Source organism: Pseudorca crassidens, chromosome 15 (genome assembly GCF_039906515.1).
Source record: "Pseudorca crassidens isolate mPseCra1 chromosome 15, mPseCra1.hap1, whole genome shotgun sequence".
NCBI lineage: Eukaryota > Metazoa > Chordata > Mammalia > Artiodactyla > Delphinidae > Pseudorca > Pseudorca crassidens.
Window position 1 is genome coordinate 78,401,545 of NC_090310.1, and position 19,145 is coordinate 78,420,689.

The 19,145-nt window shown below is 42.8% G+C and overlaps 1 protein-coding gene across 1 annotated transcript; it reads left to right on the top strand.

Annotated features, from left to right (window-relative positions):
* The first annotated feature begins 1,737 nt into the window (after positions 1–1,737).
* On the top strand, positions 1,738–19,145 carry PARD6B (par-6 family cell polarity regulator beta). The gene is made up of 3 exons (XM_067708451.1): positions 1,738–2,262; positions 6,921–7,143; positions 15,841–19,145. The coding sequence occupies exons 1-3, from the start codon at positions 2,197–2,199 to the stop codon at positions 16,668–16,670; spliced, it is 1,119 nt and encodes a 372-aa protein (XP_067564552.1). The 5' UTR covers positions 1,738–2,196; the 3' UTR covers positions 16,671–19,145.

Genomic DNA, 19,145 nt, shown 5'->3' on the forward strand with positions numbered 1-19,145 from the left:
TGTACTCTTGTGTTTTAAACATTTCTCAATTTCAATTTTAATACAATGACTGTTGAAAGACATATCACACATAAACACAATACCTGGAGGCCCTCCATAATTTTTAAGAGTATTAAGGGGTCTTGAGACCAAACTGCCATGCTGCCCCATCACAGCACCACACTTCATTTCCAGTTTAGCTTGAGTCACATAGTAGGTGCTTTTGAACAGGGGGTAGAGAAGGCAGTTTTATTATTACTCAGCTTGGGATGGGATCCTTTCCATCTGGACTTCCACCCAAAATGGCCAGAAAAACTTTAAATTCCCCCACGAATATTTGCTGGACTGAACCCCTCAGGGGGAAAGATGGGTTTCTCACCTTTGAGCCCAGGTGAGGTAAAGTTAGTATGGAGAAATCGCCCTCCTCAGCTCCAGCACCCAGCAGAGACATATCTGAGTACCTGCTAGGAGTCAGGTAGGTGCTACTGCTCCCCAGTGAGCAAAGCAGACCCCTGCCTTCTCAGAGCCGTCATTCTCGGTCAGGAGCAGATTACTCCCAAAACACATAGGGAAACGGGAACTTGACACAAGTGCTGGGAAGGAGGGGTGCAAAGTGTGAGGAGGGATGGGAGGCATGAGATAAGGGGAGGAAGCCTCGGAGGACTCAGGTGGAATGCAGCACCCTAACCAGATCTTCTTGGCCATTTCAGGTTAGAAACCCCGCCCGCCGGCCCAGGTCCAGCTCAAAGGAGGGTTCCACAGCTCCTTGATGAGCCGCAGTGCCATGATGAGCCCCCTGCAGGTGTGTGTGGGGGAGCGTTGGGGGTCTCCTCCTCACCTCCCCAGCACGGCCAGTGCTGAAAAGGGCCCCTGGGAGAACAAACCCAGCTCTGGGGCATTTAGAGAGAAGGAGTCAGTCTTTTGTTATCAGGGACAGAGCTCGGTCATTCCACTGGGGGGAGGGGGACAAAGGCAGTCTGGAGGCTGTCATTGGTGGACACAACGAATAGCCCAGAAATGGCTGGAGGGAGAGGAAGACTTCAGAGGTTAAAAATAAATTTAAAAGAAAAGAAAAAAAGAAAGCCCTGGAGGGACGGTCTAGAAGTACTCGGGTAAGCCGGACCTTCGAGGAGCCATCCCGAGCCTCTGCCCACTTTCCCTCCCTCCCAGCGGCTACTCGACCCTATGGGACTTGACGGACTGCAGAAAGAGTCTCTACCAACAAAACTAAGCCAGTAGAGCCCTGAGATTCTTCCCCAGTGACTGTTGCAGAGGCGGGAAAACTTGAATTTTGTAATCAGAGTTGCAGCCAGACCCCTAAACGACGCAAATGGGTGGTGGAGGGGCGTAGCTGCACGCTGCAGCATCCCAAAGTGGAAGGAAGATAAGGGGTGGCAGAAACATAGCAGCCCCACCCCGCCTCCGCACCAGCCGGGCCTCGCCTCCCATTCCCCCGCGGCGCGCGAGCCGGGTCCGGGTCAACCAGGCGCGCGCCTGCGCGTGCGCAAAAGGCCCAGCGCCCTAGCTCATCTCCAGGTGCGCTCGCGCTTCCGGCCTGCCTTCCCGGGGCGGAAACTCCAGGGCCCGCGCATGCGCTTTCCAGCTCTCCTGCTAGGTCGGGAGAGGCGGTCCACGGCTTCAGGTGATCCCGCCCCTCCCTCGCAGCGTGGGACCAATCGTACGGCGGCGGGCGGGACTTTCGCGGAGGCGGCCCGCCCACGCGCTGCGCGAGACGTGTACCGATTGGTTGGCGCTGGGGGCGCAGGTGCGCGCTTCCCATTGGGTGTGGGCGGAGCGCGAGCCTCCAAGGCGTCTACGGAGGCTGCAGGTGAGCGCGCGCACGTGCCGCGGCTCCCGCCCGGCTGGGGTGCGCGCGCGCGGGCTCGCGGGGGAAGCGGCTGAGAGCTAGGCTGCGGCGCCTGTCCCCTGTGCTCCGCCCCCTCCTCCTTTTTCGCCGTCGCGGCCGTCGCAGAGGCCGGAGGGAGGGGGCCGCGTTCCCGCCCGCCGCGCCGCCAGTCTCACCCTGGGTCCCACCGCGTGAGGAGCCAGCCGAGCGGAGCTCTGCGCGGAGACCCGAGCCACGGTCGCCCCTCTGCAGGTGCCTGTGAGGAGGCGCCTGGGCCGCAGCCGAGTCCCGAGCCCAGCGGCCGGGCACTCGCTCTCCGCGCTCCGAGGGGCGGCCCGGCTGGAGGAGGCTGTTGCGGGCCAGGCCTCAGGATGAACCGCAGCCACCGGCACGGAGCGGGCAGCGGCTGCCTGGGCACCATGGAGGTGAAGAGCAAGGTGCGCGGGGCCCGGGCTGGGCGGAGCGGCCGGCTAGATGGGGACTGGCGGTCAGAGCCTTGAGGGGGGTGCTCCCGGGGCCTGGGGGAAGCCAAGGGCTGGCCGGGGACGGCCTGAGGAGCTGCCCGCTGTCTGGGACCGTGGTGGGCGCGATGGTGGGATTTGGAGGCAGGAGATGGTGGAGAATACGCTTGCTGTGAAGAGGACGAGCGTGGGGGGTTGTGTCTGCTCCTGCCCCAGGTAGGGAGACCAGCTGAGCGCTTAATCTATCTCCTTAAAAATCATTCCTGTTCAAGGATGGGAGTAAGGGCCGAGGTATAGCCGAGGATGGGAGGCGTTTGAGCGCAGCGTGGTACGAAAGGTTTGGAGGAATTCTACCTCTTGGCCTTCTGAGTAAAGAGTATTTGGAACACCCGTGGTCACAAAATGTTACCCCTTTCTGTGGCTCAAGGGTGCATCAAGTGGTGAAGGAGAGAGCCCAGGGAACTCAAGAGCCCTTGTAAAGTTAGCTTTGCTTCCTGCTTAGAGATTTTTCTAGCACTAACTTTGGTATGCATTTAATCTATAAAATTAACACTATCGCCTTTTGTTTGAGTAGCACTTCACAGTTTGAGTCTGGGTGCCCTCTTCATTCCATCCTGCTACCTTTTCACATCAAATGTTTTCACTCTTGACCAACGGTACGCCAATCTGCTGATAATTACGTCAGTATCCACTGAATTCCTAAATTGCAGGGCTCCCTGAGCAGGACGGTGTATAGGGATTAGTGAGGGAATGCTTTCCAACGGGGGTTTTGAGATGGAATTTGAAGATGGTCGGCGGCTCCGGGAACATTTTCAGCAAGCATTTCATGAATTGAAGAGCCAAAGGGGACTTAGATAACCTAGTCTGATCCTCTCAGAAGACGGGGGCTCAGAAAGCTTATGACTTCGACAAGGTGTGCTTTTTATGACAAAACCTTAAAACCTTTTACAAAATAAGTTTTAGGCTTTATGGAATAGAAAAAAGAGGACATGGGCTGGGCCCTGAGAACATTGAAAATAAGAGCTGGGAAGATGAAAACACATGAAAGAATAGGAGAAAAGTAAAAGCATATCAACTTTAAGAATAATGAAACATCATTGAATGTAAGACTGCGGGGTGGGGTAGGGGGGAGGAGAATACAAAATCCAGGAGTGCTTTTCAGTGAAGCAGAGTAGGAAGGCTCCCTGGAGCCTGTGGTGGAATGGTTTTTACTATCTGGAGTTGATAAGCAAAGCTCTATAAGCTGCTGTAACTGAGATGATCACATCAAGAGTATCTGCATTCATTTTTCACATTATTTTACAATGTTATTTTCGATTTAACTCGTGTATCAGAATAGGCACTAGTTAAGAAACCCTTCTGCTTAATAAGAATAGAAATGTAGTTATAGCCGTTTCATGAGTATGCTGTCTCCTGTGTCCTCCGTGGAACTGCCATAGCAAATTGAAGTGACACGCTTGAACTAAGGGTTAAGATAACTCAAAATATATAGAGCTTTCCCTCTAGCAGTATAGGGGTGGTAGTTCCGTGGCCAGTGGTTGAACCTTCTCATGGCATTTCTGTCATAAATCTAGTTTGGGTTTGTGGGAGTTGAGGTTAAGAAAAGAAAGACATTTATGATGTTGCATAATCTTAAAATTCAGTTTGTGGTCCTAATCTTGGTAGCAAGTATTTAATCTTTTTATCATAGGAAAAAATGAGTAGGGATTCTAGGTGTTCTGATAAATACAGTCAAGTGGCAATTTATCTCTCAGACTAGAAAACCTCGAGCACTTGGGGACTGGAATTTCAGGCTTTCTGCCCTTTTTTTCTGTCAACTGGTTTGTGAATCTTTCCCATACTGCCCATTATATATTTGACCTGCCATACTGGACTTCTGGTGAACCATGTCTCTTAAATAGAATCAAGGCATTCTGAGAACCTGCATCTCATAAAGTGTGGTCCCACTAGTGTTCTAGCTGCTGATAAATAGGCACGGTAGAGGTGCTGTTTCTAGTGTGTCAGTGGCACCTTATGTTTTAAATATATATTTAATGGATTAAATAAAACATTTGGCATCTTTACCATTTAAGAAATACTTGGACAGATGTGTGAAGCAATACTTCCTTTTTCACTGCTTTGGTGATATCACAGCTTTTTACAAAGCTGGTCGCTAAGAGGTTGTAACCACAAGTTGGTGATGTACAGATCCACGTTTCAGGATTTCTTTTTCTTCTGCATAGAAAACAGTGCCAACTTTTTCTTCTGCATAGAAAACAGTGTCAACAGTGTCATATCTTTGCTCATGGAAGGGGAAAATGGTGCAAATAAAGTAATGGATAATGCAAATATAACTATAGTTAAGTTGTGATACCAGTTACCATGTGACTTTTTTTGGTAACTGATTTATCTTCCTGTTTCTCCAGAGTTGGAAAAGCTCTTAATAATCAAGGTGACGTCCTTTAATAACCTTAGGTTATTAAACACTTGGAATAGTCTTTGAGCTGTACATTTCCTAGTTATTATTTATGGGCAAACAATATTAAAATTAAGTTTTCATTTCTAGAGTGTACCAAAAGATGCTGGGAGACAGGTGTCCATACACATTCTGGGTGACCAAGGCAAACTAGACCAGGCTAAGAAAAGTTATAATAGTTGTTGATTGGGTCTTAATATTATCTCTATTTTAGTATTTTTCTTCATGTAGTAAAAAGTTCTCTTAATCCTATTGTTTTGCTGCAAGAAGCATAACAATTTCCCTTTTTTTTTCCTGCTAACATTGCAAAAGGGCGCATCTACTTGTGAAGCCATACAATTTTCCATTGTTTTTATCATAACACTTAAGCAAGAGAAAGAAATGTTGAGCAAAGAGTTTTTATCCACAAGCTTTAGCAAAAACATTGCAGCCCTAAAATATTCAATTATTAGATGTTACTCCCATTCACCAGGGGAAGTAATAAAACCCTGAGATGAATCAGAAAGCACTAGGATGTTTTGATACCAGAATAAAGAAAATGGAGAAGAAACTATGACTTTTTATAACATCATAAGACTAACTCTGATATGAAGGGTGTTCCCCAGTTATTATTTACTTTGAAACGTGAAGGTATGACTACACTTTCTGAGCGCTTTAGGTATGAGTCACCTTATGTTCTTGACAGACGTTAGTGTTTATGTTTCAGGAATGTGTTTTGGAAACTTTTGATTTGTTAGAGGTAAGAAGTGGTTTTAGTAATTTTTCATTTTAATTTAAAACTAGTGAGTAGTGTGGGTATAAGCAAGGCAGATGAACTCTTTGAGATAGCAAAAGCAGTGAGTTCAGAGAGACCATGGGATCCTTAGGGAAATGAATTGACACATTTGTAACCTGCTCAAATTATTCTGATAGGGACTTTCTCTGCAAGATGCTTAAGGCTGTCTTAGGGGTACATTAGTGTTTCTTGCCAATAATAGATATTTAGAGGAAAAATTAGTTCAGTGGTCAAACATATTTGGCAAACATTTGTTTAAAAACTTTTTTTTTTTTTTTTTTTTTTTAATCAACCACAGGACTTAACTGAGCATTTAATATCTGGTCTCCACAGTGATTCCTAAGAGTGTAATTATAGTTATGTAGCATTTCCCAAACTTGTGTGACTGGGGCACTTTTTGAGGAAGGCTGATGAATCTTTCTTACGTTTCCACATTTGAGGAAATGCCATGCTAGTCCCATAGTTAAGTCATGGATCCTGTTTACTATGGACTAGATGAAGCCAGTCCTTCGTGTTGAGTAAGAACCACTTAAATAATTTGGCATTTGGAAGGCAGAGTTGTGAATCTAGAGTAGGGAACCAGACCTGAGAACCAGAATTGTGGAGATAAATATTGGGCATGATGGAAGTGTCGTCCTCCCTGTTTGTGTGATCCCTTAATGCCTCTCATATAGTTATTCTCTTTCCCCACTAATTTCTGAGCTCTGGTGCAGGCCTGAGCCTTTCATTCTCTAGGGCCTAGCATTGTGCCAAGCACGTAAACACTTTTGCTTTAATTGGAGAGTTGTAGGACATATATTTAATGTGTTGTGTGTGTGTGTGTTTTTAAGATTAACATAGGGAAGACACTTCTTATCTCTAGACCTGTTTCTTATATGACATACCTCCATTTGTATCCTGCCTTAGTGCCAAGAAACTCAAAGTCCTTTTTGTATATGTTGGTGTTAATTCTTGCCACTTCCTGTGAAATTGTAATTCCTTTTATGGGGAAGGAAACTTAGATGCTTTTTGCTACCAGTCAAAATAAAGACTTAGGAACATCTTTGTTACCCCATGGCCTGAGTGAGGAGTAGATACTGCTGTCAGGATCTGGGCTCCAGACAGGGTTTGTTTGAGCTGAGTCACTCTGCAGGACAGTCCTCAGTGAGACCTGGGTACCCCAGGGATTAAGTTGAGCCTGCACCTCTTGAAGGGAATGCCCTTCAGAGATGCAGCAGTGAGCAGACACATTCCTGTGCCTTCCTTATGTTGTTTTATCTCCTGATAATGAGATTGCTGACGATAGACCGTGTTATTGGAACTGTCTTCTTCATTAAGGGAAATACTGTGCCTGTGAATTTTTCTGTCATGCATTTTAAGATTGGATCCTGTTACCTTTTTTAAAATTAATATGTTTATTTATAGTTTGGAGCTGAATTTCGTCGGTTTTCACTGGAAAGATCAAAACCTGGAAAGTTTGAGGAGTTTTATGGATTACTGCAACATGTTCATAAGATACCCAATGTTGACGTTTTAGTAGGCTATGCAGACATCCACGGAGATTTACTACCTATAAATAACGATGATAATTATCACAAAGCTGTTTCAACGGCCAACCCACTGCTTAGGATTTTTATACAAAAAAAGGGTAAGTAACAATGTTTAGAAAAATTATTTTAGAATTAGAAGTTGTTTATTTTCCTCATTGATAGGATACACAGAATTCACTACAAATTTAATGAACAGACATTTTGTGTGAATCTTCTTACCATATTAACTAACAAGTGAGTTAAGACATCTGTGATATTATTGGTTTAATTGACATCGTTATACTTCACTAAGTATACTTTGGAAAGATTGCGGGTTTTTTTTTTTATTTATTTTTATTTTGGGCTGCGTTGGGTCTTCGTTGCCGTGTACAGGCTTTCTCTAGTTGCGGCGAGCGGGGGCTACTCTTCGTTGTGGTGCATGGGCTTCTCATTGAGGTGGCTTCTCTTGTTGCGGAGCATGGGCTCTAGGGGCGTGGGCCTCAGTAGTTATAGCACACAGGCTCAGTAGTTGTGGCTCACAGGCTCAGCAGTTGTGGCTCACGGGCTCTAGAGTGCAGGCTCAGTAGCTGTGGCACTTAGGCTTAGTTGCTCCATGGCGTGTGGGATCTTCCCAGACCAGGGATCGAACCTGTGTCCCCTGCATTGGCAGGCGGATTCTTAACCGCTGCACCACCAGGGAAGTCCGAAAGATTGTGGTTTTAATTACTTTATAACCTCTTAGATTTTTTAAAAATGGAAATTAGGAATTTATTGAATCTTCACTTTGTTGAATGGAATTTTGTCCATTCAGAAAGATGTGGTAGGAGGAGTATGACTTTGGAGTCAGGGAAACATTCTACTTCTTTGGTAGCAATTAACTTTGAAATCTGTATGCATCACTTAATAGGTACCTGAAGGAAAGCTGTTTATTCTTCCTGGGTCGCGGTATCTTTATCTATAGAATGAACATACTATCTCATAGGATTACTAGGAAGTTTAAATGAGCTCAGTGCAGTGCTCTGGCATGTAGTATGCCTCCGGTGAATGTTTTCTTTCCTTTTAAGGCATTTTTCACAGAAATAAAACTAGTGAATTATCTGGAAAATCAGAGAGCAAGTCATTATTTTGGAGGAATGTAAACATTGATATTGGTCTTTGCAAAAGAACATTTTAAAATAACCACTCTATATGGCAAGAATTGAAACGTATTTTGAGCCCTAAAACTTTTAACTTTGTGGCCTCCTCCGTGTGTGTGTGTTTATCTGTGTCCGCCTGTATATGGCCATGGTGTGTGCCATTTATTCCTTTGTCTTTGGTAAATGAAGAGGTTTGGAAAGGCGACATGAGAGCCACAAGCCCAGTATTGGTGGGATAATCAAAGCCTTACTGTGTTTGTAAACCAACCCAGAAAGCAGTGTGAGAGAGTGGGTAGAGATTACCCTGGAAGGTGAAACTTTCTTTCCAATCAGTTGATAAGCATTGGACCACTCCTAGGGCTTTGAAATTCCACTGATTGTGTATCTTTGCTTCTGGGTTTGGAGGAGCTAAAGTCCGCCAACAAAATAAACCTCCAAGGGTAGGGTAACTTACATCTGTATCACTTGACTGTTTACAAAATACTTTACAAAGACGCAAATTCATTTTCCCAAAGACCCCTAAGATGGATTTCCTAGGTATGTGGCAGGGGTGTGGTACAATTAGAGTGTTACTTCAGGAAGACTCATTTGGCTGTTCAGGAGGAATTGGAGTACGCAGCAGTCTTACAGGAGAGAGCAAGGAGCAGGGGGGTGAGGGACGCTGAGAAGCTTGCCCCGGCAGGAGACCAGGTGAGGAAGATAAAGGGGAGGATCTGAGAGTCACTGCGCTCCCCCGGAGGGCAGAGGGTTGAGGAGGCGTCCAGAGGCAAGTAGCTTTCTGGATTTGAGCCTGATGGCGCCATAAAACAGGTACAGTCTGGAAGAGAGGTTGACTTGGAAAGAAAATTGGTCTGGTTATAGGACAAAAAAGCTTATCTGGCCGGCGAGTTTCAACCTTGTCCCGTAGGAAATCAGAAATGATGGGCTGGAGCTTAGGGTGGAAATCTAGAGGCTGATCAAAGAGCTGAAAGTCTGCAGAAAAGTGATAGTTGAAATTTTGGGGAGTGGACATAAGGGCTTGCTGAGGTGAAGAGCAGGGATGGTTCTTAGAAAGCTATGTATAGAATGTTGGAGAAGGAAGAGGAGAAGACAAAACATTGGAGTGGAGCTTGTCATTTTAAGCAGAATAATTTAAATCATTGTTGTTGCATAGAAGGCCTGTCTTGTTAGCAGTTGTAATTTTCATTACAAATTTGCTGTTTGGAACATGTATTTAAATATAGAATGACTATTTTTAAACTACTGCCATCTGACAGAACTTGTTGGATTATCCCCTTCGTTAGAAAGATTATAGGTGTTGGATTATACTACCACATGTTTTTGTTACTGGAATTGTAACACTTACGTGATCATAGGATTAATCCTAACATCTTTTAAGGGCAGTTATCATCTGCTGTTTCCTTTTCAAATATGTTTAGATGTAAACAAAAGTTTTCTATGCTGTAGAGGTAAATAACCAATACAATTCAGAGCCCTTAGAATTTGATCTAGAAATAGGCAGTGTGTTCAACAGAAAATTTTTGTTTTTAAAAATGTAACTTTAGGACATCCCTGGTGGTCCGGCAGTTAAGACTCCATGCTTCCACTGCAGGGGGACACGGGTTCAATCCCTGGTCGGGGAACTAAGATCCCGCATGCCACCCGGTGCGGCCAAAAAAAAAAAAAACGTAACTGTAATACAAATATGACTTAAGCAAAACATGAAAAGTCAGTCAGTCGATTCATTCCTGCTGAAAACCCTCCAGTGGTTTCCGTTGCATCCAGAATAAAATACATCCTCATTTGTGCTCCAGCAGCGTCTCCTTCCTCCATTCTCCCACTCCCCCCTCACAGCAACCACATTGGCTTTCTTTCTGTCCCTAGGACTCAGCGGGCTTGTTGCCGTCTCTGTGCTTCTGCACTTGCTGTTCCTTCTGTAAGCAACGCTTTTCCTGCAGCTGGTCCCATGGCTGCCTCCTCCTCCCTCAGTTCTCAGCTCAGATGGCTTTCTCAGAGGGGCCTCTTCTGACCACCCTAGCTAGGGCCCCCCAACCTCCACCTTTACCACATTACCCTCTGGTTATTTAGGTAGAGTTAACATGTTTGTTGTCTGTCTTACAGAGTTACACAGTGCCCTGTAGTTCGTGGTGATACCTTTTTTCTTTTAAACAGAGCTCAAGAGATGCTTAAGTAGAAAGCTGATTTTACTTAAACTTTAATGAACATTAAATTCAGGAAACTAATGTAAAACATGGCATTAAGTACAGTTACATTTTCTCGCTTAATTACAACACACTTTCTGTTTTACTGGCCTGTTGCTTCCAATTTAGGAACCAATAGGGCAGCAGTTGCACTTGATGTGTCACCAAGCGATTTTTTAAAAGACAGACATGAAAACGATTTTAAATTTTAAACCGTGTGACCTTTTAACATCTGATCCCCTCTACCAAATAAAGCTTCTTTGAAGTGAGAGCTCAGGATTGGAGGCATAAACCACTTCATAGCTTGAACTCGCGGGTAGCATCATTGCATATCTTGAAAAGTTTTATGTCTTACAATAATTTATTGTTAGAGGAGAAAACCCAGACTCTATTTCCAGGGCTGTTATTGTGGAAGCAAAAACAAAACAAAAAACCTGATATTTTAAAAGTTACTTTCGCAGAGGATCCTAGGGCTTTTGCCAGCCCCCTCACCCTGTCAGAGTTTAGAATTTCCTCATTTATTTGCGGGAAAAAGAGAGTTTTTCTTCTCTTGTTGTTCAGGTGGTTCTTGTATGGTAAACAATCTCAGAAAATATTTAAAGGTTGCACCTTTAGAAAAAGTACTCGGGTCATTCCTGTAGGTTTGGAACGCAGCCAGGGAAATGTGTATTTTTTAAAAGCCCGTTGCGATGATCAGCCAAGTCTGAGGCCCGTTGACCTGCCCGGACGTCTCGCCAGATCTGATCAGCATACCTACACCACAGCTGCTTGCCGTGTCACAGGCTGTTTCTGTGTGCCATCAGACAAACCCATTTGTATCATGGGTTTATTCAAAGGAGTATGTTGGAAGTACCAGAAGGGCCTTGCTTGAAGCCTCATCTGCGTTAGGATGTGGCCTTGTGGCCCAGACACCTGGAACTGGGCAGCCACTTAAACTGTCTCTTAGAACTGTACTGTGCATTGGATGTTATTTGGGAGCTGTATTTTAAGGTTATATTTTAGTGAGTCAGGGTTGAATTTAGAAGTGGTCTAAGGAGTATACATTTTAATAGTAAATTGTGAAAAATTGTTTAACAGAAGGTACGGCCCGAGAAATAAAAAAAATTCTGAGTAACAGCTCAGAATGTGATGCCAGTTGCTTATGACAGAAACCTGGGTGTCGCCTTTGACACATACCTGTTTTTCAGTCACCAAGCCTATTAAAAGTGTGTTCTAATTATTTTTCAAACTTATTTCCCCGTTTCCTGACACACCTTTTTATTCGGTCACGTGGCCTATTAAAAATGTGTTCTGATTACTTTTCAAGCTTATTTCCCCATTCCACTGCCTCTGCCCCAGGCCAGGTACCATCCTACATTACCTGCAGTAAAACCTCCTGTCTTCCCCGCAGGGCCCTCCTCCAGCTTGCAGCCAGAGTGAGCTTTGTAGGAAAACCAAAATCCTTGGTTTTCTTCCCTTTGCCCTCAGGCTGAAGCCCGTAATCCTCCCCACTTCCCCGGAGGCCCTGTCTGTCTGCAGGGCCCTGGCCGCCTGGACTTGGCTCCAGCTCCTCCTCTTCTCTCCCCTCCCACCCTGCCTTCTCACCGTCTCCTCCGCCGACCCCATCCTGCCCGGCTCTGTATTTGTTGTATCTGCACCCGGAAGTTCTTCCCTCCCTTCTACCTGATTAGCTACTGGTTTGTTTTCCAGTCTCAGTATAAACCACGCTCCCCAGAGAAGCCTTGCCTTACCCTGCAGACCAGGCTGAGTTCCCACTGATAAACTTCACAGCTCTTGGCACCTTTGTAATAATATAATGGTTTCAAGTTCTTTGTTAATTGCCATCTATTTTAGTCTGTAAGCACCATGAAAGCAAGCACCTTAGCTGTTTGGTGCACTGGATCTGCAGCACACAGCACGATGTCTAGCCACATAGTAGCAGGTGCTTAAGTGTCTGGCATTTGATTTTCCTTATATTAGGAAGTGAAGGGATCTGCAGGCTTTGAATATTGCTTTAAGTGATGTTTAATCCTTTTAAAGTTGCCACATGTATTTCATTTAACCATTTTGGATTAGAACAAGGGTTGGCAAACTCAGGCTTGCTGGCTGTTTTCATGGAACACAGCCATGATCACTCCGTTCTGTAGTGCCTGTGGCTGCTTTTGCAACAGAGACCGTATGACCTGCAATACCTAAAATATTTACTGTACAAACTCTACAGAAAAAGATTGTCCACCCCTTGATTAGAACAATTTCAAAAATTATTTCATTCTTCCCCTGTCTTCCTACTGAACTTGAATGGGTCATAATCTTGAACCTTCTTGATGACTCTACCATGAACTGTTACTGTTTTGTTACTGTACACGGATGCTGCTGGGATTTATATAACGCTTTTGTTTTGTTTGTTTGTTTTCAGGTTTGCTTTTTCTTCACTGTAGGCTTTTATTTTTTGTATCTGTGCCTGCCACTCACTTGGTGGACCCTTACCCCTGACTGTGACTTAAGACTGTGAGCTGAGGAATGAGATAACCAGGGTTTTTTGGAATTAATGTTTAAAAAGTAAGAGGCTCAGAGGGAGGCCCTTCAGGGCTCCCTTCCTCTGTGAGGAAAGCACAGGGGCTTTTTGTGTGTAAGGAAGTGAGACATCCAGTTTGGCTGTTTGGCGGCATTCCAGGGGTAGATCCTTGTCTGTTTCGGTGAGCTGAGATTGTCAGGCTCGGGATAGGTGAGGTTTCGCTGAGCCTATATCACACACTGTTGCATAAAGCCTGGGTTTATACAAGTGAAAGGTTGCCATGAGCCAGGATTCCAACTTTCCGTCTCTTTCTGAGTTTTGTACTTTGACAGACATGCTCAGGTGGAACGTCAGGCCTGTTCCCTGTAGATGTTCACCTTTACACTTTAAACCGACACCCTGCACCCTGGCTTTCTGCCAAAATATTTCTTTTCCCAGTGGCTGGAAACTGATTAGCTAGATGGGAGAACAAAGGTGCCTTTGTACTGGGGCATATTGCTTTTGAGAATTTAGCAGAGAGCATTCAAACAGAGTCTGGATGCAATGCCAAATTATGCAGATTTGGGGGGTTTTTTGGTCAGGTTTCCCATGAATAGGTATGTAAGCAACTTAGTTTTGTTCTCCTTTTGTATGGTGTGGAATTTCCCATATAAAAATTGTGTGGGCTTTCTTAATTGATTGTAAAATGAAATATACAATTTTGAATAAACACATTCAGTAGAAGATCATTGTTGATAGATTTCTGGCTACATTTTGCCCAAAAGATTCTTTTGTCAGTCAGTTTATTTCCCAAGCCAAATTATAAATAAATTTGTCTTTGTAAGAACACAGTGTAAGTACTTTCTCCATAAATGAAGCAAAATTATCCCCAGGGGGAAAATGCCCCAAAATCAGGTACCACTAGGCTTTTTTTTTTTTTTTTTTTTTTGGTTATACTGGGTCTTAGTTGTGGCAGGTGGGGCTCCTTAGTTGTGACATGCATGTGGGATCTAGTTCCCTGACCAGGGATCAAACCCAGGCCCCCTGCATTGGGAGCGCAGAGTCCTAACCACTGCGCCACCAGGGAAGTCCCCAGATACCCCTACTCTTGTACATTTATCTGAAACTAGCTTTTGAAGAGTGTTCACGCAGCACTGAGAAAAGAATACCGAAGTTCTCCAGGCTCTGACACACAGTGGACATTTAACATTCACTGTATGAATTGAACATGTACGGTATTGGCCTTAGTAAGAAAACCTGGGGCCAGTCTTCTGTCTGTACCTTATTTTGTACCCTTAATTTCCTGGTCTATAAAGTAAAGGTAATAATACTTAACGACAGGGGGGCCGAGAGTTGGGTGACAAGAGGCTACAGATGGAAGCCCTGTGCAGACACAGTCTGGTGATGTTACTGTTGTCTGTAGCAGTGATTGAGACTAGGACTTTAAACTAGTTCTTGGGATGGTGGGGGCACTTTTGTCTTTTTTATTCTTATTAAATATTTTTTTCATCCTTGGAGATTGTGACTTTTTAGTTTATCCCCATTCCAGTTATTTTTGAAATGTGATTTCACCTTTTATGCCTGCTGCTAATTCTGTTTCCTCATCCTCTGATGAGACGTGTTGTTTGTAGACTGTCTACCTCCAGCTGTGGGATGTAAGGAGATCTAGTTTTAGTGCCCTGTTTTCCCTGATTTACATCAGGGATTATAAATTGCTGGCTTGAAGAATAAATTCAACCCCCAGATGTTATTTTGCTCAAACAGGTTTTTGTTGTTATTTAATTAGGTGTCGGCATTTTAAATGGGAAAGTTTGTGTTTTTTTTAACCTAAAAAAACAAGACTTTCTGACAAGTTGGACTGTCCACACAAATTCCTACAGTCCGTGAAGAAAAGCTGCCTGGAGCGAGAAAAGCCATGCCATTAAATGGGGCAGGAGGTCTCAGCTTTGCCAGAATCCTCACCCCTCCCTGTTGTCTCTGTCTTATACCTCAGCCTCTTTCAAAAGTGGGAAAATGAAAGGTTAAGAACTCCCCCAGAAAACTGAGGGAGAGCGTATTTTCAGAAGACCAGAATTCCTGTGTTTGATATGCATTCATTTAATTACATTATCATTTTATGTGTATTATCCATTTCATTTAATTACAGGCAGACCTCAGATATATTGTGGGTTCGATAAAGCAAATATCGCGATAAAGCAAGTCACATGAATTCTTGCACAAATTAAGCGTGTAATAGCATCATGTCTAAAAAAATACATAACTCAAGTTTAAAATACTTTTTTGCTAAAAAAAAAATGTTAACCATCACCTGAGCCTTCAGCAGGTCATAATCTTTCTGCAGTAGTGATGTCAAAGATCACTGATCAAAGCACATCGTAACAAGTATAATAATTTAAAAGTTTGAAGTATTGCAAGAATTAAAAAATGTGACCCAGAGATACGAAGTGAGCAAATGCTGTTGGAAAAATGGCGTCGGTAGACTTGCTCGGTGCAGGGTCACCACAAACCTTCAATTTGTAAAAAAACACAATTATCTGCTAAGCGCAGTAAAAAGACGTCTGCTTGTACACTGTCCTCCCAGACTCTAGTACAGGTATTTGCGCTTCAAAAGTGCCCAATTTCGTGTCATTGAGTCAAATATGATAAACATGCAAATTGGAGGTGTTTAAACAAACATAGGGAAAATACAATGTAAATAACTTGTTTTAAATGGTGTTTAAGAATGTGTGTGCGAGGCTTATCAGAATTTCATCTGCCATATTTAATGTTGTTTGAGTCATTGAGCTTTTTCAAATTTAACTTCAACTTTTGGTAACTTCATGGTGAATACTCGAGAGGGCCACCTATTGGGCTTTTCTGGTATAGCATGTCTTACTGCGTTACATTTTCAGCCGATAGGAGCAGGCTGATACTTAACGAGTTTATGTATCAAATATATTTGAGTTGTCCTTTCTGTACAGATTCCACTATAGATAAATGGGCGTTTTTACAGCATTTCTATAATTATTCTATTTTATTTTTAAACAGAAGAAGCAGACTACAGTGCCTTTGGTACAGACACACTAATAAAGAAGAAGAATGTTTTAACCAACGTGTTGCGTCCTGACAACCATAGAAAAAAGCCACACATAGTCATTAGTATGCCCCAGGACTTCAGACCTGTGTCTTCTATTATAGACGTGGATATTCTCCCAGAAACACATCGTAGGGTCCGTCTTTACAAATATGGCACTGAGAAACCCCTAGGATTCTACATCCGGGACGGCTCCAGTGTCAGGGTGACACCCCATGGCTTAGAGAAGGTCCCAGGGATCTTTATATCCAGACTTGTGCCAGGAGGTCTGGCTCAAAGCACAGGACTGTTAGCCGTTAATGATGAAGTTTTAGAAGTTAATGGCATAGAAGTTTCCGGGAAGAGTCTAGATCAAGTAACTGACATGATGATTGCAAACAGCCGCAACCTCATCATCACAGTGAGACCAGCAAACCAGAGGAATAACGTCATTAGGAACAGTCGGACTTCCGGCAGCTCTGGCCAGTCTACTGACAACAGCCTTCCTGGCTATCCACAGCAGATCGAACCGAGCTTTGAGCCAGAGGATGAAGACAGCGATGAAGATGACATTATTATTGAAGACAATGGTGTGCCACAGCAGATCCCTAAGGCTGTTCGCAACACCGAGAGCCTGGAATCATTAACACAAATAGAACTCAGTTTTGAATCTGGACAGAACGGTTTTATTCCTTCTAATGAAGTGAGCTTAGCACCCTTAGCAAGTGGCACAAATACAGAATTTGAAACGCGTGCTCCAGATCAGAAACTCTTAGAAGAAGATGGAACAATCATAACACTATGAAACCATCGCATCTGAATGTCTTCTGAGTGAGGATGCCGTGGAGACTTGTAAATTTGGCTAGTTTAAAGCATATGTACCTCTGAACCAGTGATCTGGGATAGGCATGAAAAAAGTATATTGCAAGCTTAAAATGTTATTAAAATAGTAGTTTGATAATTAATATAAACTTCAGTGGGTCAGAGGTGAATTTAAGTCTAAAACAAAGGGGCCTTTGCTAATGAAATGATGTGCTTTTGCTATTTTGTCTATAGAGAACTGGATGTTAGAGCACATTCCCAGAACTACACATAAGGACTAGATCATTTCCGTTTGAAGTGGTTGCATATTTAACCTGCTGTGCAGAGCCTGGTTGATTTTTCCTTTAACTGTATATCTTAATTCTAACGTGAAGAAGTCTGAGTCTATCTTTCGGTACTTTGGGACCTTGGCTCCTATATTCCCCATGTTGTATTTTGATTTTTTAATATTGTTCCTCTGTTGCTCATTGTAGCGAGTAATTTTTTCAAATGCTTTTTTTTTTTCCTAATTTCTAAGAAATCAAATCAATTGACTGTTTTTAGGGGTTGCTTCCTAAGTTATAAAGCATTGAAGCTATGTTCCTGAATTAAGAAACTCTAACAGTTGTTCAGGTCCGTGTTTGCCCATGGGAGACTCTCTCCCATAACCTCTTCTTGTCCTCATTCCAAATCTCATTAGAAATCATTCCTTTTGTTGTTTGTGTGTATATTTTGTTTGTCTGCCTTTTTACTCTTTTAATGTATTTGAGTAGTGTGAATTATTTTCGTTAAAAAAAAAAATGCACCCAAACTAAGAGATTTTTACACACAGGACAACCTTGTGCACTTTTTATATGAAAATTTTGGGTTTTCCTTAATGGGATTTCTAGGAACACTGCCTACACTTTATGAAAAGTATGTCGTATTCACCTCTGACAGGTAGAGTGTATCTCGATTAATTTTATGAGGCTATTTATTACTTTCCGCTGCATCCACTTAGCAAGGTAAGAGTAAGGCTGCTAACTTTCGTTCCTTGCCTGGTTTCATTGTATGGAGGTGCACAGGCACTACAGTAGCTTGTATATAGAGACTTAAGAATAGTATGAACTACATGAGTTTCCTGTGACTTATGGATATTTCTCTCAGAGTTATTTATTGATTAATTTTATGCTAGGGCTAGAATGGATACCTTATAACAATTGTGTGCTATTAAAACAATGAAGAATCAAATGACTCCGTTTTGAAGGATATTTTCTCTATATGGTAAAAGTATATGAAGTAAAGTTGATTAAATGAAGCTCTCTTGACTCAGAATACTTCAATGTATTTTGCCCACATTTTACCACTAAACATGTTATCACTAAACTATTAACTGCACAACATTATGTAATACAGTGTACTTCTTGTTGAATTCATTGAAGTTCTTCCAGTTATATAACCACTATTTTTTAATGGCATTCCAGGTTTAACATTCTGTTGAGTTCTATAAATTTGACTCTTGAATGGCAAAATGTTAATAAGTAGAAGGTTACATTTCATTTATAATTATAAGCGGTGCAGGGCTTCAACATTTTAAGTAAAAATACTTTCACATACTACCTCTCTCTCTTTCTCTCTTTTTTTTAACAAAGTTTTAACATCAGAACTTTTCTTAGGGGAAGAAATACTTCAGGGCTTGACTTTTTGTACAACTTTTAACTGTAAAATACAGATTTGTCTTGTATGTATTCATGAAAATGGAAATCAAAGCTGCTAGTGCTTTTTTTTTTTTTTTTGGCGGTACGCGGGCCTCTCACCGCTGTGGCCTCTCCCGTTGCGGAGCACAGGCTCCGGACACGCAGGCTCAGCGGCCATGGCTCACGGGCCCAGCCGCTCCGCGGCATGTGGGATCTTCCCGGACCGGGGCACGAACCTGTGTCCCCTGCATCGGCAGGTGGACTCTCAACCCCTGCGCCACCAGGGAAGCCCTGCTAGTGATTTCTAATTATCCCACTAAGGGTATATGTCAACGGTCTTTTCAACTGGATCTCTCGTTTAAATTATTGGTGAAAGAATTGATTGCTAGACGTATTGTAAAACCAATAGATCTTGGTTATACAATAAAATGTCGATTCATTGGTAGTCTGAATTATTTCAAGTGTACCTTATTAACAAAAATATCAGTGGACTCAGCATAAAATTTTATAGTACTAAATGTCAAGCTAACTGTGAATTTTGTTCTGTATCTTAAGTAAATTTATGATAATGTCCTCGAGCTATCAACAAAATATATGTACTTTTGTGAACTATGGATTTTCTAATTAAATTTTACATGCAATATGATTTTTACATGAATGCTACTTTGTTTAAACTATCAAATGTCAGTATTTTACTACAATTTTATTATAAAATGTACATTATCACTAAATGAGCTTTGATTTTAAAAATCAAATTAGCTTTAGTTGTATATTATTTTTTACAAATAAAGATAGACTTGTAT